The sequence below is a fragment of the Zootoca vivipara genome, chromosome 12 (assembly GCF_965207765.1).
Source record: "Zootoca vivipara chromosome 12, rZooViv2.hap1.1, whole genome shotgun sequence".
Taxonomy (NCBI): Eukaryota; Metazoa; Chordata; class Lepidosauria; order Squamata; family Lacertidae; genus Zootoca; species Zootoca vivipara.
In genome coordinates, this window is record NC_142595.1 from 14617769 (window position 1) to 14645732 (window position 27964).

General features: G+C 44.0%; 2 protein-coding genes across 5 annotated transcripts in view; both read left to right on the forward strand.

The window, feature by feature from the left end:
* The window catches only part of ZNF385C (zinc finger protein 385C), a 159036-nt gene that overhangs the window by 101053 nt on the left and 30019 nt on the right, over positions 1-27964 (forward strand). The window lies entirely within an intron of this gene.
* On the forward strand, positions 11816-13560 carry C12H17orf113 (chromosome 12 C17orf113 homolog). The gene is given in 4 exon segments (XM_088655687.1): positions 11816-11921; positions 12432-12760; positions 12762-13106; positions 13109-13560. Coding segments are annotated over 4 exon segments (1098 nt in total). The 3' UTR covers positions 13427-13560.

Here is a 27964-nt window from a genome sequence, read left to right on the forward strand (position 1 = left end):
TTGTCAACATATTTTGATTGTACATGTAATGTTAAAACATTCTCAATTCCTGCTTGTTGTTTTCCCACATCTAATAATGGACTGTTCCCTTTCTCCAAGAAGGCAAAAAAATTCATTGCCCCCCCCCCTTTCAGGGGCACTTTTAAATTTATTTTCACGTTACACATTTCTATACCACAATGTTTTGCGTCTCTAAGCAGTGTACATAAAAACAGTCTTCTTAATATTAGACAAAACTGTCATTTATATAATCTAGCTCTTCAATACCAGATGACATTTTTGCTTGACCTTATTTCAGTTAAACCATTTTTTCCCCTCAGTGTTTTGCACCCAACAGTTTATTCTGAGAAGGTAATCTTGCTTTTTCAACCTTCCAAATGTGCAGTGCAGAATAAACGGCTATCTGCAAAGTCAGAAGCTTATGCAGTGTTGGCAACGGGCTGTTTGCAAGGTTACGTTAGTAGTTGCTGCACACATTTTTATTCACTTGTAACCGAGCTATGTACTGATAATTATGCTTGAAGAAGAGTCCCTTTAGACTGCTATTTTATTGCAGGTGTATTCTGCAACATGTTCTAGGTGGATTCATTATTCTGTTTTATTAGTTGTTCTGTGTTGCTTCCCCAGTGTAACCACGACATTGCTGTCCAGAGGGTCTACAGTGCAGCTAAAGCAGAACAACCCCTTTACCCTCACCCACCAATATTTGTGGCATGAAAAGTCATGGCATTTCAGCAGGAAGTTACAGGATGTGCACCAATTGGAAATGAAGCAGTGTGACTGTGATTCCAGCATTGCAGGAGGTTGGACAAGATTGCTTCTTTCACCTCTAAAATTCAATGATTCTAAACTTCTGCTGTAGGTGGAAGGAATATTTTCTACCTCCTGAGGTTTCCCAGAATGTCAGCCTCTGGACACGCGACTGAGTGCACTCACACAACCAGCTCAGTCCGTGAGAAGGGGGCTGGGGAGAGAAAGAAACAAAGGCTTGGGACCTTAAAATTCAGCCCTACGTTCCTCAACCAGTCCCCCACTCTCTGCTCCCGTTGAATCAGAAACTCTCCTGTAGCAATTTGGGTAGACTTCTTCTGTGGAGCAGCAGATCTAGGCAATTAGCATAATTATTCTGTCTTGTTATACTTTGTTTTCTGCATAATACTGTTGGAATTAATCATGCTTCCAGATATTCACCCTCCAGCATTTTCTGTAATTTTTGCAGCAAAGTCCACAAAGATGAAGTTGTAACTAGGAGCATATGTGATGGTGTTTGGCGAAAATGAGTTTTGAGCTGCTTTGCCTAGCCATTGTGCATCAAATGACCTTGCCTAAAGAGATGATTTAGGAGACTAGGAGAATAAATCCTGCTGTCCAGGCAAGGATGATATATATATATATCTTAAATTTTCTTTTACAATTTCAAATACTCATTTTACATCCTTAAGATATCAGTGTCTTCCCTTCTTCTCTTTCCATGGTTCATTTTACATATCTTAAATCCCTGCATATTTTACAAAAACTATACCAATCAGTTTTCAGTTTATTACATCCATCAAAACATATTTGCACCGTTGAATTTATCTTAATGCTGCCAGCATTTTCAGCTGTACACAATTATTTTCTTTTTTTAAAAAAATATTTTTATTAAATTTTATAAAAAGAAAAGAATAACATCCATATAATAAAAAAGGAAAAATTAAAAAGGAAAAATTAAAAAACAATAACCACATATAGATTCCATTTCCCCCCCTCGTTTTAGTAGGGGACTTCCCCGAGTCCCCCTTCTAGTGGTTCATTGCATAACATTCTAGGCAAATTCTATATCTTATTTTCCAAACCTAATTACAATTACAACATCCTTTTCTCAATTTTACAACTCATTATAATATTCTAACCTATTTTCCATTATATCTCACTTATTTTCTTAACCTGCAACTTCACAATCGCTTATAATTCTGCTCATACATCTATTCTACAATATTTTTTATAATACTAAATTTCTTCCATTCCTCTTCCGTCTTCTCCTCTCCCCTGTCGCGTAGTCTTCCGGTCAGATCAGCAAGTTCCATATAGTCCAACATCTTTATTTGCCATTCTTCCACTGTAGGTATCTTCTGTGTCTTCCAATACTTTGCTAATAATATTCTGGCTGCAGTTGTGGCATATAAGAACAAATTTACATCTTTCATAGGCAACCTACTATACCCAATATAGTTTTCCATTTGGGGGCTTACAAAACACCAGCCTCAGTAGTTGCATAAATAAATAACTTTCTGGGGATTTCAGTCTGAATTATCCCCAACAGAAAGGACTCTGGGGTTTTTTTTGGGGGGGGGAAGTACTTTTAAACATCCCCCCCATTTCATTATACATCATCTCCCAGGCAAGGATAATATTCAAAACTTTCTAATGTTATCTCAAAGAAAACTATTTTCTTCAGAATCTTTGAATCGCTGATATTGCCAGAAATTTAATATTATTTAGAGAATTGTCAATGTTTCACTATTGCTCTTCCTAAGCCTACAGCTGTTTGCAGACCATATATTTAAAGCATGCTTGCACATTCTCCCCACCCCAAGAATTCTGGGAACTGTAGTTTGTTAAAGGTGCTGGGAACGGTAGTTCTGTTAGGGGTAAACTACAATTCTCAGGATTCTTGTGCGGGTGCTTTAAAATATATGTGATTTTTACAGCCTTATTGTTGAGTCAGGTTATCCATTTAATAGTTATCTTAACAAATTTAGATCAGAAGTCTCAACAATAGCAGCAACAGCAGCAACAACAACAGCAATTTTAGCTTAGTGGGGTTTCCACCTTTTCTTAAAACCCCAAAGGGAATATCTATTGGAAATGTTTCAACATGAACATCTGGTTGCTAATTGCAGCCACTCAACAGGCATCCTGAGAAAAGGTGTTCCATAAATCTGTTGACTAGCTCCTAGCAATCTCCTTTATAACAGAGATAACTTAGCTTCATCATCATCATCATCATCATCATCATCATCATCAACAACAACAACCCCCAGACAAGAGCGATAATATCTGAGTGCTTGGCTCTTGTATGACTGATTCCTTTGGACTGTCAACCATCCAGCACAGAAACGGCGTCTAACCTGCTCAAAGTATTTTGCCGTTGCCATTGCAAAGTATCTTTCTGCCTGCCTTCTGCCTTCTCTTTCCACCCAGTAGTTCTTTTGGCTGTAACAAACTGAGAAAGTTATAATTTACAGATTAAACCCTCCCCAGAATGGGAGCTGTATCTATCTTTCACCCAGGGAAGAAAGGAAGGGGGTATCTTTTTTTACTTTCTCATGAAGCAAAGTCTCTCCCTCTTTGCCTCCCCATCCCCACAAAAACAAATTGGTGGAAACAGAGACCAACATTGCTGCAGGGGTAAGAAGAGACTGAGCTTGAATTGGACAATTACCTCTTCCTTTTTCCTCTTTTTGAGTTTCTTAGTTCTTCCTGCCCTGGGTCAAGATTAAGCTTGCTCCCCTCTTCTGATGAGTTCCAAATTATGTACCTGTCACAGAGATGCATTCTTCAGCACAGATGAGTCAAATTTTTGGTCCATTGGTTCCTGTGAATGCTGAAGGTTTTAGCAATGTGTTGGGCCTATCAAGGACACTTAATCTCCTTTGAATCCTGGGGCACCACCCAGGTGCTCCAAATCCTGCATCCCAAGCTCTGTCTACCTTACTTGTCTTGTTCTGAGTGGGGAGCTTATCAGTGGAATGTGAGGCTGCAATCCTATACCCCTCACCTTGGAAACTCAGTAGGGTTTGCTTCCAGCATTATTTGTAAGGATTGCTCTGTTGATTGCAGTTAGGACCCCTGGTTTCAGACCTAAAACCTTGTGGTGCTTGCTTTTTTTTGTAGAATAATTGGGAATGTGGGGGCTTCACCTTGGTCATCAGCCCAGAAAGGGCAACTAATTTTGGACCAACCCATTAAAAATGGTACTTACTCTTCTTACACTCAGCATATTTTCAGTAGAAACTGGCACTGATTTTTATAGCAGTTTAAGGGCTCAAAAAAGACCCTGATGTTGGGAAAGATTGAGGGCACTAGGAGAAGGGGACGACAGAGGACAGGATGGTTGGACAGTGTTCTCGAAGCTACGAACGTGAGTTTGACCAAACTGCGGGAGGCAGTGGAAGACAGGAGTGCCTGGCATGCTCTGGTCCATGGGGTCACGAAGAGTCGGACACGACTAAACGACTAAACAACAACAACAACAAGGGCTCATCTAGACTTCCACTTGTCCCACTTCTTTGTCCGAGGAAAACCCACCTTTGCTGCTGAATTGGAGCAAATGTCAATCAGGTTTTTCATGGATTGATGTTTGCTCTGATTCAGCGCTAAAAAGCGTGTTTTCCTGGGGACAGCAGTGGGGCAAACAGAAAACTGCTCGGACCCATGCTTTCTAGGCACGGGGAAAGCAGAAGTGTGGACTTCTCCAAGGTTCATGGGAATTATAGATTGGCAAAGGTGCTGAAACTTATCTTTAAGAGATTTTCTGCTCACAGAACGTCAGTTTCTAGCTTCCTCATGGAGATGGTAAGGTGGTTGGTATCTGTCTGTCTTGGGAGACAATGGAGGAGTGTGCCTTTGGAGGTGAAGTCAGATTGTTGGAGAGTTACAGTGCCTGCTATGGTTGTAGAGACAGATGTGGGAGAAACATGTTCTGTTGCAACTGGGGCAAATGAAAGCGTCTGGTAGTGCTACTGCAGATACACCATGACATTTCTTTTCTCTCTACTTCTCCCAGTACTCATTCCTCCTCTGGTCATTGCCATGGTACTATGAAACCAATATAAATATTTGCAGACATACATTCAAACTCTTCTTTTTCAGTTTGCGAGCTTGTGAGCCATTTCTCTCCGGGATCCAGTAATGATGCTATGTACTTCTGCTGGAATTTGCATAGAAAGAGTCCTGATGTATCTGACTAAAGGTCCAGTTGGTTCAGCATCATTTCTCCAGCAGTGGAAATCCAGAAGCAGAATCTGCAGGCTTTGTGAAACACTACCCCCCCCCTTTGGTATTTAGAGGTATAATGCTTCTTTGCAGCTATCCTGGCTGTTCATAGACAAATTCTTGGAATTTAATAATCTTTCAAGTCACCTAAGCCATAACCACATTTTGTAGTGCAAGGATCCTTTCACTTTTTAACCCCCCCCCCCACTATTCTGGAGCCTGATAATACATTTCCAGATCTCTGTTCCAGTGCACTTTTACAACCATGATGGAGGATTGCAGACCCTCCCAAGTGTCCCTATTTTCCAGAGACAGTCCCAGATTTACAGACGCCATCCCGGTTTCTGATTTGATCCTGGAATGTCCCTCTTTTCCTTAGGATGTCCTTATTTTAATTGGAGAAATGTTGGTGGGTATGGAGTTATGCAACCCCTGAGCCAAGGAGATAAGTAACTATGCAACCTTTAGAAAACATCTGAAGGCAGCCCTGTATAGGAAAGGTTTTTGGGGGTTTTTAAGTTTAATGTTTTATTATATTTTTATATATGTTGGTGCAACCCAGTCAGATGGGTATGGTATAAATAATAATTTTGTTATTATTATGGAATAGGATGTCCCTCTTTTCATCAGAGAAATGTTGGAAGGTATGAGCATGTGCTTTGCATGAATAAGGTTGCAGTTCCAATCCTTGGCCTCTTCAAGAAGGCCTGGGAAAGACCCCTGGCCTGATAGATACCCTTGAGAGCTAGTCAGGCAGCATGGGCAGATTCTATGCAAGGCAGCTTCCTGTTTACCTATGTTCACTTCCGCACCCTTCTTGCAGTTTCTGTTTGAGGAGAAGTCACCCAAGGCCATACTGGGCAGATGGGGATGCAGTCAAAATGGAGTATCCTTGTCAGAAGCATTCTTTGTTTCAACACAGCATCTTCTCTATGCTAGCTTGACAGGATATGGCCAGCAGCTCCCGTAGCTACCCTGAAGTTGCTGTCACCAGCACGGATCACTGAGCCGGCTGCAACTGGGGACCACGTGATGCAGGCTAAAAACATATTCTGCCTCTACGAAGCTGGCGTAACCAAAAGCCTCCCAAAAATCTGTTTCCTGATGCTCAAGGTCTAGGGGCACAGTTTTCACAGAATGGTCTGAGAATTTGGGAGCCCATTATTAGAAAAGGAGCGGACTCTCAACATGATATGACCACATCATGTGGCAGAGTAGCAGTTCCGAGCCTGGCGTCGCTGTGTCCTATTTCATTAAACTCTTTTGTGACAAATCGCAAAGGGTAAGGCTGGGAGGTGGAGCAGGGAAGGAGAGGTTGGGGTGGTTCTCTTAGTGCCTTCAAAAATAATAAATGCTGTTTTAAAAATACGTATCTAAAATATAACATACCTAAGATTTTAGAGACCTTTTTAAACAGTTATAGCAAGACTGGTGTTGGTACAAGAGCACCCAAATTCAGAAAAGAGATTCAGTTTCCCATCAGTCTGTGTGTCTTCATAGCGAGAATTTGGAACCAGGCAGCAGTTTTCTGTTTCGACCTGTATTCATCACAATTGCCTCATTACAGCTGTATTCACATACATATAAAGCATTCTTGTACCACTTGAACAGCTCCCTCCCAAAGAATCCCGGGGACTGTAGTTGGGGTGCTGAGAATTGCCATTTTTTTAGGGGTCTCCTAACAGCTGTCAGAACCCTTAAACAACCATTACCAGGATTCTTTTGGGGGAAGCCATGAATGCTAAAATATTGCTTTGAATGTGTGGTGTTGATGTGATGGAGTGTTTTGGGACTGGGAATAGGTTGTGCTCCTTTTGTCCTCCGTACAAACAACATTCTCTAACCTCCTGATCAGTTTTTCATACACCCAAGCCAAGGGACACCAGGCCGTCATTGTGTTGGGTTCCCCCTCCCCCCTATTCAACAATGCTACAACCTGGAGATTTTCTTCTCAATGTTTTCATGTTCTCAAGGGTCTTCTTGCAATCCTTCTCGAAGGGCAGCATCCTCATCAGAACAGTGATGCTCTGACTGAGGCCTCTCAGGAGTCTTGAAGCGAGTGGTGCAGTTATTTCTTGGAAATGACACCTTTCCTTAATGCTTCTGTGGGCAATGCGAATAATCAAATATGGTGCACCTTCCAAGTTCTGCTCCTTCTCCCTGTGCTACCCCCCTCTCCCAGTTGCCTAGGCTCCAGTAGTGCCCACTTCAGCTGCCAGTAAGCAGTAGAAAGAAGAACCACAGAGTGAAAATATGGCAGCTTCCATAGCCGGATAGAGAGGTGTGTGTGTTGCAGAGAAAGAGGGGCATTTATTACAAAGGGCATGTAGGCAGGGGCATAGTTTGCAGAGTTTCATGCCCCTTGCCTCTCTGATTTATTTTCAACAGAGGAAAACTGGGAGAGTAAACCTTTGCAGGCTTTGCAGATCAAACACATTGGGAATACTCTTCTGATGGGAGAGGGGGTGAATGGATGAAATGTGGGTGTATGCGTTTTATTGTGACTTTTGTCTTGTTCCTACTTACTGGTTTTTTTATTTTAAAAAAATCAATGAAGTTTTCCAGTGTCAGCTTTGCAAAATAATAATAATTATTATGGTATACATCTGTCATAAAGGAGGTGTGTCAGAGAATGGGGGGAGTTTTCAGATCCTTTTGAGAAAGAGGCAGTCTTTACAAGTTGGGGGATTGATGTGGTTGCATGTGTTTTTTTTATCCACCCCCACCCCACCCCCAAAGATATAGCAATATCAAGCTAGCAGTGGAATAGTTTTTTTAAAGTTGTTTTAAGATATCAATATGCAGTACTTTAGCAAGTTTTGCCTGAGCTGTTGTCAGAAGGAGACAGAATCGGCCCATATTTTTTAACCTTGTTGTGGGACCAAACTGCATGTGGCATGGGGAGATCCACAGTTGATCTCCCCATGTTTTGCTTTAATGAAGGAAGACTTGGAAGTGGGGAGGGGGGGCTGCTACTTCAGATTGGATTGCAGCAGCACCGGAGGCAGTTTAATCCTTCTGTGGGCTGTTTTGCAATCAACCTCTCCCCACCCAGCTGCTTTCCAAGTCCCACCTGTATCTCACCTGCTCTTGCCAACGTGGGTGGTAAGGCAGCAGAGTTGGTTGCGGGGGGAGTCATCACAAGAACAGCCTGAGAATAAAAGGGTCCCCCACCCCAAAAAATAAACCCTCTCACAACAGTACTTGATTCCAGATCTTCCAGCTTCCTTTGTAGTTTGATCCCGAGATATTGCTTGAAGTGGGGAACTGATTTTCTTACTTTTCTGCAGCATATACAATATTTTAACAGTCTAATGGATGTCATCATCTTGTACCTATTGCAAGCTTTCCTACGCAGTAGCTTACAGTCCACCTCGATTTATCCTCCAGTCTTTCCTGCTTTTCAGCTAGAAAGGTCATTTGAATGCTTGATTCCCTTTTCTCACCAGGCCCGGCTCTAGGTGCAGTCCCGGTTGCGTGGGGCGCCAGGGCGCGGGGCCGGCAGGGTGGACGCTGTGCGGCAAAGCCGTGCGGAAGCCATGCTGCGAGGGCGGGGGCGCCAGAGTGATCTCCGCGCCTCGGCGCCAGGTCGCCCGACCTGCTTGAGACAGCCCTGTTTCTCACTCTTCTTGATCCCTTGAACTGAGGGGGTCAAGGACTCTTGTTTTCAGTGCCAGGGCTCCCCCTGGAACATACAACGAAGTAGGACCTTTACTTTAGCCTTTGTGCATCCTTATCTCCAATGGAAGAGAGCTTGTTTCTTCCACTCTCTGTTAGGATCTTCTTCTTTTACAGGGTAGGTTGTGTGCTTCTTACGGTAGAAGCAAAAAAAAAAATCTAAATTCTGGACTCAAGGAAAGCAGTAATCTGTGAGTTGTGTGCAACCTGTGATTATGCATTTTTATGCATGATTGATTTTGCTTTTGCTATTATTGATGTCTTGGATGCCACAGCCACTTCAGATGCTGTGATTAGCAGAGAATCGGGCTAAAATGTTTAAAACAAGAATACGTTACGGGGCAACCATTGGAAATCCTGTTCAGCCTCCACCACTCTGGGCTAAAGCATTGCCTTTATGCTTTTGGACTTTGCAGCCGTGAAGGCTAGAACGATGCTTTTAAAAAGAAAGGATCAAGGCTGAGATTCTTGCTGTGCACAGATTTCTGCACTTTCGTGGTGGAATTGTGACATCCGCAGTCTTGTGTAATGGGCAGTGAACATAACATCTGTTCTTCCTGCCAAGCTAATGCACCCAAGGGGCAGTGATTTTCAGCAGAAAGCTAGTGTGGCCCAAAATCCTTTTCAGGAGGAAGTTCCAAAACAGGGCCCCACGGCCCCCCCTCTCTTGAAGATAAAAGCAGCCAAGTTACAGCAGATATGTTTAAACTCCAGACGTTAGTCAAGTGTATGCTGCTACCCTATGATGCCACTTGCATACCTGGAACAGAGTTGAAAAGATATTCTTTGGTCGCATAAAATGTCTTGATGTTAAACATACATTTTAGAAATACATTCTCAGTGAATGGGAATGTTAAACTTATGAACCCGTTTTGTGGGTCAGGGTTTGTTGTTGAGTGCAACTGTGAGAAGCAAGCAGGTTGGTACTGGAAACTTCAAGGTCAGGAGAAGGTCAAGGGTCATGGGGTGCTTCCAGGTATTGACTTCATCAGCAACAGCAGGACTACAAGGGGAAGTACATCTAAATCAGGGGCCAGCAACCTAAGGGGTCAGCAACCTAAGGCCCATGGGCTGGAAGCGGCCCACAGAGGTCATTTGACTGGCCCACGAGCCACCCCCGAACTGAGCTGCCCACTCATGCGCTGTGCTAAACCAGTGCAGCATGGCGCAGGGACTCGCTTCTACGGCGCTGGAAATCACGTCTGCACAGACGCAGGCGCTGAAAATCGCAAGCTTGCGTGCATGCACAATCTGGCCCACGGAGGGATCTCCGCAGGACCAATCAGGCCCAGGCAAGATAAACTTTGCTGACCCCTGATCTAAGTAATAACATTACTAGTGAATGGGAGAGGGGTGGCTATGCCACTGTTTTTGAACACCCTACAGAGGGAAGTGGAATATAGAAATGGCCTAATCCACATATTCTCAGTTTTGAAACAGGCAGGCAATGCCTTGCATTGCTAGAGAGGAATGGGAAAATACAGAGTTTAGCTTACATTGCTAGAAGGGTGAGAGACTAGGGGTTGTATCCATTGTTAGTCTCACTCAGATTAGCCCTACTGAAATTAATGGACCTGGTTAACTAGGGTATATTAATTTCAATGGGTTTGTTCTAAGTTGGAGTGAAAACCACTCTCTCGATGCTACTTTCTGGACATCGCCCCAATGGTAGGATTGGAACCACTGTAATACAGTTCCCACAGTTCCCATTCCTTGGATGCGATCCAGGAGGATACCGTAGTCAATGGTATCAAAAGCCCATAAGAGATCAAGAAACGGACAAAGTCACATTTTTCCTGTCCTCCTTTCTACAGAGGTTATTCATCAGAGCAACCAATGCCAATTCAGTACCAAGGCCAGGCCTGAACCCAAATTCGAATGGTTCTAAATCATCCAAATTTGCCAACACCAAAAGCTTTTAACTAAATATGCCTACACCAGAAGTTTCATAGAGAGAAATTGCTAACTGTAAAGAGTCTTCAAAAATGAGACTTTTTCTTTTTAAATAAGAGGCCCATGATAGTTAAATACTGAGCCCTGTAATGAGAAAAGCAACTTAAATTAGCATAATAGACTACGGAGGTTTCCTTTTTAAAGCAAATTCTTTTTCCACATTCTCAGCTAGTCCATGAACATAGTCATCCAGGCAAAGCAACGAGAACTCAGAGTAAGAGGAAGAACGGGGAAAATCTTTTAATTTTACCAGCATTTCATGCCTATTAAAATCAAATTAATTTACCAGATCCTGAGCGTTTGCCAGTTGTTTTGCATAAATAAGGGTCTCTGTTTTATGGAAGATAAACATGCTAATTAGATTTCTCTCTATTTCTCTCTCACACACACACACTCACTCACACACACACACAAACACTATCCTGCAGACTTTGCTTTAAAAAAAAGGAGGGAGGGGGTAGGGTTAGTAATTAAAATATTTCAACAAAATGGAATGAAATGTACCCAGACCTTGGAGCAGCATTCCCTGGAAGGAACTGGTGAAATGAGCAATAATGGCCAGTCTTTGGTATGCAAATGGAGACAAGTTCATACAAAATTTGACAATCCTGCTTTTGCATGGTAGTGAGATGCACAAGGCTGGCATGCTTTCTGAAAGTAATTACCTCCCCCCCCCTTAAAAAATCCTTAGTGCACCTGGATATTTTGAGCCTGTGAAATAAAGATCAGTATATTGAGAAGGGAGAAGAGTGCATTGGGTCTCCTAATGCCTCCTGTATGGATCACAAAAATGGGGTGACATAATGCCTTGCCCCACAGGGATCACGGCATACCCCAAGAAGTGTTTCCCTATGACTTCAGTGATGTGTGTGTAATCTGGTATAATCCTCTGCTAGATATAATTGTCACAAACCAAAGAAGGTTTAGCTGGCAATCATAATCCTTGCCCTAGGCAAGGCAAAAGACCTTTCAAAGGGGAGGCAACATGGTCACATGACCCTATGACATAGGACTCATCCAGACTTCATTTTGTGCCACATTTCCAGGCACAGTTCTGTGCTATAAAGCCCATGTCCGAGTGCTTTTTTGTGGGTGGGTGGGTTTCCCCACAAATACTCACTCTTTACTGATAAATAGGACCAAACAGCAAACCATGGAAAACCCTATTTGCTGTTTGTTCCGATTCAGCATTAAAGAGTGAGTTTTCATGGGGAAAGCACCGGGGGGAGTGCTTGGACACATCACTTTAAGGAGCCTAGAAAGCACGGGGCAAAATGTAAGCGTGGATGAGCCTATACCCCAAGATCTTCAAGGTAAGCGAAATCAGAGATACAAAAAAGAAGAAATTTCTCTTTCCTGTTAACAACCTACATATTTTTAAGAGGCCCCCTTCATTTCTAAAGAACTTGAGTTTTCTGCAAGTTGAAACTTGTTCTAAGAGCATTCATATATGCATTCCCCCCCCCACACACACACTGTTCCCCCGAACTTTGGTCCTCATCTCACTGACACCAGACAGCCATTGCCAAAGTCCTACACAATGAGGACAAGCTTTAGGCTAAAGATCTCACTTTTCATCGGGTTAGTGGTGGAAGAGACATCGGGTGCACTGGATCGAAGAAACCTGGGGTTGTTGTTTTTTTTAGCACCACCAGCTCCCCCATGAACTTCCATCGTGTTCCTTGGCATCATTCAGCTTCCAGATAGTGAGGGCTGCACAGCAGTCAAGGCGTGCCAACCATTTAAGTTGCATAGCTGGAACTCTGGAGATTCCTCCCTGTTAATTCACAGACACTGTGGTGTGCTTCTAAGGTGAAATCCAGCTTTCCTCTTCTTACTGAGATACACCGTCTTGCCAGCTGTGGAGGTTATAGATGCCTCTTGGCCAGCCTTGTTGTGTCCGCTGGAGGCCGAGTCAGAGAGCTATCCACTGGCATTTGGTCTCTGTGGGGAGTTGAAGAAATTCAGTTCCCTTGCTTTCACTAAGCTGCTTCCAGACACCTTGCCCGTTTTCCAGAAACTGAACAAGTTATTCCAACTAAAGAACTTTGACCTCTCCATATTGAAACCTGTTGTCGATGCCGCCATCATCAGCCTCCCAAACCAGATCAAAACCAATGGCTACAACTTCCAAGAGTTCCTTAATGAACTCAATGAGCAGCAGCACTGGTGAGGATCAGAATGTACGGAGTCGGTTCTGCAACGAAGGTGTGGAATCGACTGGCTGTTCAAAGGCACGCCTGACAAAATTTGAACATTTCAAGGATACTTTCTTAAAGAGTATGTGGTGCAAACTGCAGGATACATTCCCTAGCACCTCTCTGGAAATGATAAATACTTTCTCCACCATATTTAATCCCAAATGCTATCCTCACTTTTAAGAGGAAATTGGGAGCTATGGTGCGGATGAACTGAACTTCCTTTTGCAGACGTATTCCTTTGTGGTGAGACTCGAGTGAGCACTGAACAACTTTCCCTTCTTTAATCAGGTAGTATTTATAGCCCCAACCAGCTCTCCTACAAAGACCTTTGTGCTAAGCTTGTCTATGGGAATTTTGAGATGCATGAATTGCTCCCGGACTTTGCCATCCTGGCTGCAGTAGCTTTGGTGATGCCTTTTGGCTCTGCATTGTATGAGAAAATCAACAAAGGAAGGCAACTCCTTAAGCAGGACCAGTGGGGCTTTCCAAAAGAAGACCAGGGCTTCTCCAGCATTCCCATTGCTGGACCAACCCTCCACAAGTTTGATTTCACTTTAGCCATTGAGTATTATGAAAGCATGAGAGGAATGGGCTTTATAATGGCACAGGCCAAGTGAGGTTTAGAAAGGGATATTAGGAACACAATTTAAGTAGAGAATGGAGTGCCTTACATTTTAACTGAGGTACTTAAAGGTCAATGTGCTCTTCTTCTTTTCCTATCCAGCAAACAATAATCTTACTCCATCCTTAACTGCAGTGAGTTTCAGGTTCCCAAATTCTGTGTATCACTAGTCCCAATATGAGTTTCCTGCATTTGGAAAGGGTCTGTTATTACTGAAAAAAGAGGGAAGGATGTGTCTTCTGGTTTATCCCCGGTTCTCCTAAGGTCACTGTTTTTATGAGTTTACAGAATCTTTTCTTGTATGTCTCGCAACTTGCTATAAGTGAGTTACGACTTTGGCCCTCCAGGTGTTGCTGATGCACAACTTCCATCGGCCCCAGCAAGGATGGCTAAGGACCAGGGATGGTGGGAATTGTAGTCCGGCAACATCTGGAGGGCAAAAGGTTCCCCACATCTGGTAGAAGTCGTCAATAAATCTGTTCCCTTACTGGAGAGCAAGAGATACCAGCTACGCCTTCTGCAAAATTCTGGAAGGCGAAAGAGACGCCCACAGAACCTTCTGGGTGTGGGTGAAGAGGAAGGATGAACTCCCCTCTGTAATTGTCTCTATAATTGTCACTGATCTTTTTCATGCTGGGAGCAGAACCCTTGGGCACTTCCAGGCTGCTATTTTTGGATGGGATTTGATCACATACTAGCAAATTCAGGTTGCAGAGTTTTAGTTGATTGGGAGGTCTTACAAAGCAAACCCGCTTCCCCCTAAAGATTAGGTTTTTTTGCAACAAGGAAAGGTAACAGGAAAATGCAGAAGGAATGCTTCTTAAATAGCGGAGTCATCTAATCTGCAAACAAATCAGGATAAGTAGTCAATAAACAGGTTGTCTGGAAACAACCTTACTTTATAGTACAGGTCCTCTGGCTTCGTCTGCTGTAGCTACTCCAGGACTGGGAGTCCTCTCCACTCATGACCTAAAACGGTCTTTCCAATTCATTTTATATTTACTTGCTTGTGTACCACTTAGAGGACTTACTACAACCAACTGATGTATGTTGTTGTTGTTGTTTAGTCGTGTCCGACTCTTCGTGACCCCCATGGACCAGAGCACGCCAGGCACTCCTGTCTTGCACTGCCTCCCGCAGTTTGGTCAAACTCATGTTCAATGCCTTGTCATGGCGAAGGGGCTTGAATAACTCAGAGAAGCTATGAGCTATGCCATGCAGGGCCACCCAAGATGGACAGGTCATAGGGGAGAGTTTTGACTAAACGTGATCCACCTGGAGAAGGAACTGGCAAGCCACTCCAGTATCCCTGCCAAGAAAACTCCATGGACAAAGACAACTGGTGTATACGTTTTGTTAAAGAAATAAAATTGTATTAAAAAATGCAAACCCCACTCTCCCCCCCCCCAACGAATAAGAAGTTGATCAAAGAGATCTAGAAAATATTTTTTTAAAAAAAACAAGCACAAAAATAGCAATAGCCTGACCTTAAAACACAATTGGCAGACTAAAAGCAGTACCAGAGAACAGGAACACAAAGAGTCAAAGCTAACAGGCAATAAATAAAATTAAGGAACAACAACAACTTGCTTAAAGAGAGATGTCTTCAATTGCCAGCAGAACACGAATAGGGAAGAAGATAACCTAACCTCTTGCAATTTGTGTTGCAAATCCCACCGTGCCATATCATGTCCTTTTTCTGCCATTCCAGCCCCTTTCTTTATAGGGCATGCCAGTGTAGGCAGTCAGACTTTGGCTCAAAGGGGATGGCTTGAGAACGTTGCTGGCAGGGAGGAAGTGTGGTGCATGGACTGGTCTGGAGAAGTCTGTCCAGGAGGTTTGGGGGTCAGTATGATGGCCAAGGATTCTCAGATGGTTTAGCAGAGGCTGTGTTGTGCTGCCCCCAATAGGAAGGTGCTGTATGAGTTTGTGTTTGTGTGTGCATTTGTGTGTTCCCAGGATGCAGCTGAGAAGAAGAGGCACCCCATCACTCTCCATGCAACCTTCGCCTACCTGGGAAGGAAAGAACAATAATTCTCTTCTCTGGAGGTGGGAAGAGGGGGTGGGAAGAGAATGACACAGCTTAGAATGACACATCTATTGCCTGTGAAAGCTGTTGGTCTGGAGGCAAATAAACACCAGCCCTAAAATCACAGGAGTTGTAGCCATTCAGTTAATAAAATTCAATAGAACTGTAAATCCAGTTATGAAGCATGTTGGGAAAAATTTTAAAAGTCTTCCGCTCTTATAAAGAAAAGGCAAGCAACACCTCCCACCCATGCAAAACAGTTGCCACCTGGTGAGCAACACTAAAGAGGACACTCCAAAAAGAAGGCACCATGAATGGGGTGGGGGTGGGCTTTAGTGCTGGGGAGCAGAGGGAACAGGGGGAGCCTTTGAGGGGGTATGGGGGAAGCTGCCAAGGAAAGGAGAGGGTGGGGAAATCACTGCCCACAAAGTTCTCCCACAAGAGGATCTCCGGATCCAACCCTGTGTCTTCCTGGAGCAGAACGTCAGTCTAAGCGCTAGTGCAGTGTTCACACCTGGCCTCGTTCCCTTTCATCTGCCACCGGGCTCAGCTTGAAATAATCAGAGAAAAGGATGGTTTCTACTAATATCAACCTCCTTGCTCAGCAAGCTCCTTCCTTCTTTGAAGCCAAGCAAGGAAATGGCTCGTCTCCACTAAGATTGTGTCATTCTATCCAGGTCTCTGAAGACCTCACCGTTCTTGTTGAGGCAAATCCTTTTAATTGAGTGCCTAAATTAACTGCTAAAAATACATCCCACAGCTGCTGCATTGGAATATCACTGACAAGAAACTGCAGTCAGGGAGAGAGTGGAGAGGACAGGCTAAGAAGCACAGGCCTGCTTGAAAAATAACCCAAAAGGTTAACCTTGTTTTGAATGAGACCTAGAAATGGGAAGTAGAGAAGCGCCCAACAGCCATGCCCACAGGCAGAATGGCTTGTTCTGTTTATTTAATATATCCAACTCTTCCTCCAGGGCAATTGGGAAAGTGTTGGCCGCTTCCTTATCACATTGTGAAGAAGGAACAATATGTAAGAGTCTGGTAGCACCTTAAAAGCTTGACACATTTTTGCAGCCTGAGTTTTTGTGGACTAGAGCCCATTTGGTCCTAAGCTGAAACATTTTATGTGTGCAATGCACACTCCTGTCCCTATACAGTACATACATGCGTGAAAGTAGTGGGTGGAAAAGTTTGCCATCAGTGCATACTGGATCAAAGGGGCATGAAAGGTGGCGCTGCAGTAAGTCTGACACATTTCTGTGTGAAACCAAAATGGAAGATAAGAATCTTGTTCACAGCAGCAGCAACTAATGACAATATAGTCCTTATTGCTATTTTAATTTGCCACCTGAAGTCAGTCCGTTATAGGTGCCAAAGATACCTTCTGTCTTGAATGAATCTGGCATCAATGGAATCAAGTTGAATTTTACTGAATTCTGGCCTCCCCCCTCTTTGTGTTGAAGTAGCTAACTTTGAGGTCAGCAGTCTATCCTGAGAAGTAAACAGAGTTCATTCCATGTTGCTGGTGCACTGTCCAATTGAATCTACCCTCCAAGCACATGTTACTGAATAACTAAGGTATTCATTACGTCTGGATGTCTAACGTTTTCTAGTTTATGTAGTATATGTACTTAATTCTTACTCATTAGACACATATGTCTTATAGTCTGATTTACTGGAACTGGGACCGAATCTCGTGACCTTGCTAACATGTGCTGGAGTCCAAAATAGTAAACACTGTCATGTTTTGAGGAAGCAAGACGTGTGCTGTAATCATTCTAAAAATGAATACAGTTATCACATCCAAATGTAAAATGGTCATTCTGTACTGTAGAAAAATGCCTGCTTTTCAGCTGGCAAGAGGCAGGTGTATTGCCGAAGCTCTGTCACCTGGGTGGTATCACAAATTTTGCGCTCACTGCAAGAATATTTACTTGAATCTAATGCTCACCCTTTTTGGCCAAATTACGTTGCGAAAATTGAGGTGCACATTTGATTCAGTGGCATTTACATTTCGCTAGTAGATACTTTTTTTGTTTCAAGGTTCGCATTAGATTCGATGCCTCATTAGACTTGAGTAAGTACGGTAGATTGCATTTTGACGTAGATGTGAAGGGTAACTGCGAAGGTAAAAGGAATGCATCTTATTTAATGCGTAGGGTTATCTCCCCCTTTCTCATAGACTTTTGTCACATAGGAAATGGGAGGCATTAACAATAAAGGCTCCTCCTCCTCACCACTGCTGGGTTCTGTATGTTACCAGTGCTAACGTCGGGAAAGCATGTAGCTCCTCGACAGCTCCACGAGGCAACCCATTTGGCAGAACACGGACACGGTGGACGTGATGTAGCGCTGCTGACATGTGGGTGCCTTCTGCACACCCTAAGGGAATATAAACACTTCTCTAGGACTGGATGGCAGGCAGACGAGTGAGTCAGAGGAGGAAGAGGGTGGAGAATTGAGGGAACCCTGACAAGCGCAGCAGGACAATCAGCAATACTGCATCAGATTGGGAGGGTTGTATAGGCTGGGTATTGGGGCTGAAGGGAAAATGGATACCTGAAGAAAACAAAACCTGGAGAGGAGGGGAGGGGAAGGGAAGGGAAGGGATCTTCTTCTTCTTTGGCGAACACTAGTAACCAAGTAAGATTGCCTTCCATAAACACCGTTTTAACAATGAGTCCGTAAGTGACTGTGGAGGCCAATTCTGGACCCACACGTTCTTCCACAGTAGGGACATTGGTTCCCGGACGGGAGTTGCAACAAATAGGGACATCCTATTTTGCTGTTGTTGTTGTTGTTTGTTGTTGTTGGTTGTTGTTGTTGTTGTTGTTATAATACCCCACCCATCTGACTGGGTTTCCCCAACATATTCAAATCCTAATAAAACATTAAACATTAAAAAACTTCCCCCTGCAGGGCTGCCTTCAGATGTCTTCTAAAGGTTGTCTAGCTACTAACCTTCTTGGCTTGGGGGTCGCGTAACTCCACACCCTCTAACATTTCTCCGATGAAAGTAGGGATATTCTAAGGAAAAGCAGGACATTTCAGGATCAAATCAGAAACCGGGACGTCTTCTGTAAATCCAGGACTGTCCTTCCTGGAAAATGGGGACACTTGGAGGGAGAGGAGAGGAGGCAGGTTCCTAGCACTACCCAAAACAATGAGGTGGGCAGGGCCTTGAGTGTGGTTACTGAGGTGGAATTAAGGAAGAATTAGCACGCTTGAACCCTTTTTAATAAGAACATAAGGAGAATCCTGTTGGATTAGGACAAATGGCCTTCTAGCCCAGCATCCTGTTCTCTCATAGTGGCCTACCAGGTACCCACAAGCAGGACCTGAGTGCAACAATACTCTCCCCAACAAATATATAAAGGCCCAGTGGAAGTATAACAGAGATAACTCCATCCTCAGTGAATTTGTCTAATACGTTCTGAAAAGTATTCCGAGTTGATACCCATTAACACAGGCATCCCCAAACTTCGGCCCTCCAGATGTTTTGGACTTCAATTCCCATCATCCCCGACCACTGGTCCTGTTAGCTAGGAATCATGGGAGTTGTAGGCCAAAACATCTGGAGGGCCACAGTTTGGGGATGCCTGCATTAACACATCCTGTGGAAGTGAATTCCATAGGTCAATAATGTGCTGTGTGGAGGAGAAGCATTTTGTTTTGTCTGTCCTGAATCTTCCTGGAATTCAGCTTTGTTGAATGCCCCCTGGTGCTGGTATTATGAAAGCAGGGGATCATCATCTGCCTGATAGATACAGAGAGAGAGAAACCGAGGTGCTTCATCCAGACTGCAGGATTGTAAGAGCAACGAGAAGAGGCAAGCAAGATAATGCCGCATAGATCGCAATATTCTAGATAACAAGAACAGGTTCTCCCCAAATTGTCCAAGTCCCCTAGGAGAGCCATTTTATCTTTTTAGTTGTGCTCCATCCAGCCACACTAATTTCCTCATCACAGAGAAATCGCTCTCTATTAATGGCATGGGGAAGGATGTCAGAGCTGGGTCTCATGACAGGAGGCAAGGTCCTGGAAACGAGGCAAACTTGAGTGTAGTGACATAAGGCGAGGTTGATCTGTTGGAAGAAATAGGAGTAGCAGGCGAGTCCTCATATAGCCCAGACTAGATAAATCTGAACTGAAAGCTTTCACAGAGATCAGCCTTACCACCTGGCCTAATTTGGCCTATTGCTCTTCAAGCGCCTCATTTTCTGGTTTGGCTTGTTACCCTATACTCCAGCTAGAGCTTTTTGGTGGCATACAGGCTGAATGCCTGCCTAGTATCTCTTAGGCTCCAGGTTTAAAACTTGCTGCAGACTCATGCTATAAAGTAGCCTGTCCTCTAGCGCTGCTATTAGATTTTTCCATCATAAAAACTTTTCACCATTTTTCTGTTAGAGAGGGGAGAGAGGTTATCACAGTGGCAGTGTCCTAACCATGGGTAGGCAAACTAAGGCCCGGGGGCTGGATCTGGCCCAATCACCTTCTAAATCCAGCCCACGGATGGTCCAGGAATCGGCGTGTTTTTACTTGAGTAGAATGTGCCCTTTTATTTAAAATGCATCTCTGGGTTATTTGTGGGGCCTGCCTGTTTTTTTTTTTTTTTTACATGAGTAGAATGTGTGCTTTTATTTAAAATGCATCTCTGGGTTATTTGTAGGGGATAGGAATTCGTTCAATATTTTTTTTTCAAAATATAGTCCGCCCCCCCCCCAAGGTCTGAGGGACAGTGGACTGGGCCCCCCTGCTGAAAAAGTTTGCTGACCCCGGGTCCTAACCATCAGAAATGTAATAGGATTTGTTTTGATACAAAAAAATGGAATCCCTTTCGCCTGCCTACACTGCAAGGTGGTCTCACTGACAGTGATAAGTGTTGCTTGCTCACATATTTACATATTAAGGAAGACAACAGCAAAAGCTTTGAGTGGGCACCCAAGAAGGAACAGCAAATCACTGGTGGAGGAATACAATACAGTGGTACCTCTACTTACGAATAACTCTACTTACGAATGTTTCTACTTACGAAAGGAGCTCCGTCCGCCATCTTGGATGTGGTTCAGATAGGATTTTTTCTACTTACGAATTTTTAGATAGGGTTGCTTTGACTTACGAATTTTTTCTCCCAATGCATTCCTATGGGATTTGACTTACGAATTTTTTCGACTTACGAATATGCGTTCGGAACGCATTAAATTCGTAAGTAGGGGTACCACTGTAAGTTTGTTTTGTGTGGTTCAGGAATCCTGCAATAATATTTCTAATTCAGCCACTGCATCGAACTAAATTATGCACACGGGTGCTCTCCCCCCTTTGCTCAGATTGAATTTGCTTTATTACTAACTACATTTTGGGTGCTTTGATAGAACTTGCAGAATGTGGGATTTTGTGGTCGCCGTTCCCCCCCCCCCCAAATTCCTCGTGGAACTATGAAGAAAGGAGTTCGGAGCTGTATTTAAACATGGAGACAGGAAAAGTGATGTGTCACCCCAGATTCTAGGACAAGAAGATCAGAAGCCTCTGGCTTTTATGAATTGTGCAAATTGAGAAGGTTTTGCATATGCATGCTTCATTTCCCCTAATTCTACATTTGTTAATACTGGGAAGCAGGCAAGGAGTTATGCAAAGTGCTGGAATTGCTGTTTGGTGAGTCTCTGGCTTGGAAAATTTTCATTTAGCATTGCCACCTCTGCCTTCTGGAGAGCCTGTGGAATGCTGGCCAATCGCCTTCTCAATCCGGCCCGTGGACGGTCCAGGAATCAGCGTGTTTTTACATGAGTAGAATGGGTCCTTTTCTTTAAAATGTATCTCTGGGTTGTTTGTGGGACATGGAAAATCATTATTATTATTATTTTCAAAATATAGTCCGGCCCCCCACAAGGTCTGAGGAACAGTGGACCGGTCCCCTGCTGAAAAAGTTTGCTGACTCCTGCCTTAGGTGAACCACAAAATGGCATCCCCCCAGCTAGGGAAGATGGGGTGAGTGAATATCTATATTAGGAACATAGGCGCTGAATCCTTGGGGCCCTCGGTGCTCAAGCACCCAGAAAATTGCCCATGAAGGGGCCAGGCACCCACAAATTGTGTTGGCGGGGGCACGCTGCAGGGTGTGTGCATGTGACGTCAGTAAATGAGGGGGACAAATTTCGGTGGCGAGTGCACGGGCACGCTGCGGGGGGGAAGTCCAAATTCCCATTATGATTCTTCTAGAAAGATGTCCCCAGATGTTCTACAGGTGGTCATTTACAGGATAACTGACCAGTGAAGAAATCCAGCAAAATAATGAAAACAGAATCTGAACTGCAAGCAGGAAATCAAGCCATTGTAGGGGCTTCCCTGGATTTAGGAAATGATTTACATTGTAAATACCTGTTTAATTGAGCAGCCTAATTGGAGTCTCGGAACGCAGAGGGCAGCTAAAAGGCGAGGAAAGCCATAAATCTGTTATAAGAGATTGTGCATAATTTGAACTGGCTGTTCCTCGCAAAAAAGCTGAACTCTTGCGATTGACGGACAGTTTAGAAGAAGATGGAACACGATCTGAGGCGTTCAAGATGGCGCTGGCTTGTGTCGGACTGTCGACGCGGCAGGAGAGGCACTCCAGACCAAGAGGAAGATTTATGGGGAGGTTGGACTGGATAAAAAACCCACACAGGAAGAATGGTTATGTGTTAAATCTTGTTTGATGCCTATCTCAGAAGCTGCGACAAAAGAGAGAAGAAAACACCTAGAGGGACTGTTGGAAAAGATCGGGACTATTATGGACTACGAGCAAGATTTTGATATCAGGATTAGGATGGCAGTGCGAACAGTTATCTAGAATCCCCAGATTTTGAAGCATGGGAAGCCTAAAATTTTTATGATTTGGCATAAAGGTAAGGTAAAGGGACCCCTGGCCATTAGGTCCAGTCGTGACCGACTCTGGGGTTGCGCGCTCATCTCGCATTATTGGCCGAGGGAGCCGGCGTATAGCTTCCAGGTCATGTGGCCAGCATGACAAAGCCGCTTCTGGCAAACCAGAGCAGCACATGGAAATGCTGTTTACCTTCCCGCTGTAGCGGTTCCTATTTATCTACTTGCATTTTGACGTGCTTTCGAACTGCTAGGTTGGCAGGAGCTGGGACCAAGCAACAGGAGCTCACCCCGTCACAGGGATTCGAACCGGCAACCTTCTGATCAGCAAGCCCTAGGCTCAGTGGTTTAACCCACAGCGCCACCTGATGATTTGGCATATTTGGCTTAATTGATGTGTATGTGTATAATTTGAAATAATTGAAATAATTGAATTGTATTTTAATTGGAAAATTTAATAAAAAGATTTTTTTAAAAAAAGTAAATACCTGTTTAATTGTGACCAGAGAGACAGCATCGAACTAACCTTTCAGGATCCAGATGTACGGGATAAATTTTGCTCTCTAATTCATCTTTGCCAACAGAGAACTGTTACTAGAATTAAAAGGTTGTCCGACTGCAGACTTAAGCTATTGATCCAAGTGCTATACAGTAACACAGAAATGGTCAGAGTAGGTTTAAATAATGGTATGACTGGTGCTTTAAAATGTTTTATCGGTACAGTGGAACCTCAGAAGCCTGTAAACTCAAATGTTTCAGCTCCCGAACGATAGAAAACTGTAAGTGATTGTTCCGGTTTTCGAATGATTTTTGGAAGCCAAACATCCGGTGTGCTGCTCCTGCAGCCAAGCGGAAGCTATGCCTTGGAAGTTGAACGTTTTGGAAGTCGAACAGAATGGATTCCAGAATGGATTCCGTTTGACTTGCAGGGTAAGACTGTACTGTTACTGTGGGTTTATCATGGCTTTTGGCTAGAACAATAAAGTTAATTTAAATTGAAAAAGTAAAGCAAAAGAAAACACATGTTCCACAAACTATGTAAGTAATGGTAGTCCCACCCTAGAGATTTGCTTTAGGCAGTGGTGTTAGGCAGAAATTTCCTTCCAAACCTTACAATATACCATATTTTTCCGTGTATAAGACGCCCCCGAATTTTGGGGACTCCAAATTAAGAAAACACCCCTCAGCACTACCCGTGTATAAGGCGAGTCCCAATTTTAACTTTTTTTGGGGGGGAATGTAGTCTTATCCATGGAAAAATATGGTAATTATGTACACATCCACTTCTAGCTTGGATTCTGCTTTCTTGTGTGGGAGGGCCATGCTAGTGTGTTGAGATTAGAGTTGGACTAATGCTGAGGAGACCTTTCCCCCTTGAGCTTAGGCCGCTCAGTATCTCTCAGCCCACCACTGCCTCATAAGCCAGTTGAGAGGACCAAAAGGACAAGGGATAACCTTGGACGGGCAGTTGGGGTGGGTGATGTAATATATAATAAATTATTGCATGCTTGTTTGTCACTTTCAAACGAATAAATGAGAAACATTTTTTGGGGGGGGGGAGGGGGGAATGGTTGCCTGCTGTTCTCCAGATTTCCCTTCTGGGTGACTTTGGTATTAATTTGATCAGTACATGCCTGACGAAGCAAGCTGTAGTTTACCCCCCTGGAGTCAGAGCTGGTTCGGGGAGCAGTTCCCTCTACAAAGACGGGAACAAATTTGTCCAATCTGCTAGAAAGAGGCCACTTGTGCCTTCCAGGCATCTTTGGGCCCGTTACACTACAATCTGTAGGAAAATGTGCACACTGAGATTTTTTGATTTTTTTTTATATATAAAAAAATTATAGTCTTTGATCCGTTCTCTTCCTACCCCTTCTGGTTTAACACTGGAAAATAAAGTTAAATAAATAACAGAAGAATTCACCTACCTATGGAATTAGGGGTGAAGAACAGAGCCATCAACTGGTGGGAAAGGCAGAGCGTAGGCTTTGAAGTGTTTTATTGCCAGTCAAATTGATAGAAGCTGTGTATTGAAAGAAGAGGGGACTGTAGATTGCAAGGATCGCTGAAGGGTGCCCTGCATTACTCTTGAGCAGGCATCCCCAAACTTCGGCCCTCCAGATGTTTTGGACTACAATTCCCATCATCCCTGACCACTGGTCCTGTTAGCTAGGGATCATGGGAGTTGTAGGCCAAAACATCTGGAGGGCCGCAGTTTGGGGATGCCTGCTCAAAAGTATTTCACGTGCTCTGCCTTCACCTGAATAGTGCCGCCAATATCTTTTGTGCATTACATCCCCACCACCATAGGAGTCGGCGGCAGATGTTATTTGACAGAAGCGAAAGTGATATACCCAGCATTAGAGGTATAAGGGGCTATACATGCTACCCTGTGCCTAGAAACCCCAGTGTCTTATAGCATTGGTCCCCTATGCAAATGTGCCCCAAATTGCAATCTGTGCACCTTGAGTTGTATCCAAGTGAACCCATTGACGTTAAAGGACCTAAGTTGGTCGTGCCCATAAATTTCAGTGGGGCTACTCTGAGCAGAATTGACGTTTGCTACAATCCTTTGTTAGCCAAAAGTGGGAGGGAGGGAGGGAGAAGAGAAGATAGATGCGATCGAGGTCATTCCCTTCTTCATAGCCCAGTTAGGCCATTCAAGCAATTTTTGCACTAGGAAACCTCAGATTCGGGCCTTATATGGGTGGAATTTGAACAGAGAGTATTCAGGCTGAGAGGAGGGTTGAAGGCCAAACTATACATTCATCTGCATGGTTTCTGTTATGTATGAGGAAACCCTGAGCCGTTTTGGGACTGTAGGGTGTGGGGAAGGGAAACCCCTCCCTCCCCCAACCATGGCCTTGAGTAAAATAACCTCTCCAACACTAGATCTGTACATCGAATGCTTCCGCCACAGAATCCAAACGGATGTGACCAGAAAACACCATCGCTTACAACAAAATCTAAACCATGCTGAAAGGAGAGCCATAGAAAATCTCAGGAACAACCCAGACATTATAATTAAAGAGGCAGACAAGGGTGGAGCTGTCGTCATCATGAACAAAACTGATTACATCCAAGAGGCCCACAGACAACTTTCCAATACTGCCTTTTACATGAAATTGGACTCAGACCCCACACAAGCATACAAAAAAGAACTGAACAAGATTATTAAGGAGCTACCCCTACACATCCAAGAACAGATCCTCACAAACACACCAGCGGAACCTCGGCCAGGAACTTTCTATCTTCTACCCAAAATACACAAACCAGGAAACCCAGGACGCCCCATCATCTCAGGTATTGGCACCATTACAGTGGGTGTTTCCGGCTATATGGACTCTGTTCTGAAACCATATGCTATCAGTGCTCCCAGCTACGTACGTGACACCACAGATTTTCTGAGGAAAATACAATATTTGAACAATCTTCCTAACAATACTATACTAGCCACTATGGATGTGGAATCTCTATATACCAACATCCCACACAATGATGGTTTACAAGCCATAAGGAACACCATTTCAGATAAAACCACAGCGGACTTTGCTACCAAACTCTGCCACTTTGTCCTTACCCACAACCACTTCAAATTTGGTGATGACCTGTTCCTCCAGATCAGCGGCACAGCCATGGGCACCCGCATGGCCCCACAGTATGCCAACATCTTCATGGCAGATTTAGAACAACGTTTCCTTAACTCCTACCCACTCAAACCTCTCCTGTACCTGCGATACATTGACGATATTTTTATTATCTGGACACATGGACAACAGACCCTGGAAACCTTCCACCAGACATTTAATGACTTTCACCCCACCATCAACCTAACAATGAACCAATCTATGCAAGAAATACATTTTTTGGACACTACTATAAAAATACAGGATGGACGTATAGACACCACCTTATACAGAAAACCAACTGACCGGCAAACATATCTACATGCTTCTAGCTACCATCCCAAACATACCAAACAATCCATCGTATACAGCCAGGCCTTACGTTACAACCGCATCTGTTCCAACTCTACAGACAGAGAATCTCACCTAAGAGATCTACAGCAAACCTTTTTAGAACTAAAATATCCACCTGATGAAGTTAAACAACAGATCAACAGAGCCAGACAGATACCTAGAGAGAACCTGCTGCAAGACAGACCCAAAAAAGAAAATAACAGAACACCACTAGTCATCACATACAGCTCCCAAGCTAAAACAGTACAACGCATCATCAGAGATCTACAGCCTCTCCTGGACAATGACCGCTCCCTTTCTCAAGCTCTGGGAGGAAGACCTTTCATTGCCTACAGACAGCCACCCAATCTTAAACAACTCCTCACCCACAATAATACAACCACCAGACTTAACATGGACACTGGTACCAGAGCCTGCAATAAACCCAGATGCCAACTTTGCTGCCACATACACCCAGACAACACCATTACTGGCCCCAACAACATCCAACATACCATCTCAGGACTATTTAATTGCTCATCCTCTAACATTGTGTATGCCATCAAATGCCAACAGTGCCCTTCAGCTCTCTATATTGGACAAACAGGCCAAACCCTACGCCAAAGGATAAATGGACATAAATCTGACATCAGGAACCAGAAGACAGAAAAACCAGTAGGAGAACACTTCAATCTCCCAGGACATTCTATACAAGATCTCAAAGTAGCTGTCTTACTACAAAAGAATTTCAGAAATAGACTGGAAAGAGAAGTTGCTGAATTGCAACTTATCACCAAGCTCAAAACCATGGAGGGACCTGGTTTGAACAGAGATATCGGGTTCTTATCTCATTATACATGATAAGCGATCTTCAGCCATCTCAACCCTTGCTTTTTCATGCAAAACCATTTGCAGTCGTTTGCGGTCATCAACAGCTATCAGTCAGTCAATCACCCATTTCCACCACCCTTCTGAGTGATCCCCCCTCCCCATCCCCACCCCTCCCCACCCCTTCTCTACATAAGTGCCTGGAAACTTCCATTTCACTGTATCTGAAGAAGTGTGCATGCACACGAAAGCTCATACCAAAATAAAAACTTAGTTGGTCTTTAAGGTGCTACTGAAGGAAATTTTTTTATTTTACTTCGATCCAGACCAACACGGCTACCTACCTGTAACTCTCCAACACTTAGCATTTTAAGGGAAACCGCCAGGGGCCCACCCTAGATAGTGCACCAATTTCCCCAGTTCCTGTGGAGGGTTGCTGCTTCAGCGTCTCTCCCGTCAGAAGATGGAAACTTACCACTAGAAACCTAATGGTTTCTCCCATTTCCCATTTCTCCCATTTCCTGGCCAGAGGAGTTCCTGAATAAGGCCACAGGCTGTTGCTATTCAACGTTTATTTTTTGTTACGTTAAAAGGGTAGGTCGCGGACGACTCTGGGGTTGCGCGCTCATCTCTCTCTATAGGCTGAGGGAGCCAGCGTTTGTCCGCAGACAGCTTCTGGGTCATGTGGCCAGCATGACTAAGCCGCTTCTGGAGAACCAGAGCAGTGCACGGAAATGCTGTTTACCTTCCCGCCAGAGCAGTACCTATTTATCTACGTGCACTTCGACGCGCTTTCGAACTGCTAGTTGGGAAGGAGCAGGGACCGAACAACGGGAGCTCACCCCGTTGCGGGGATTCGAAC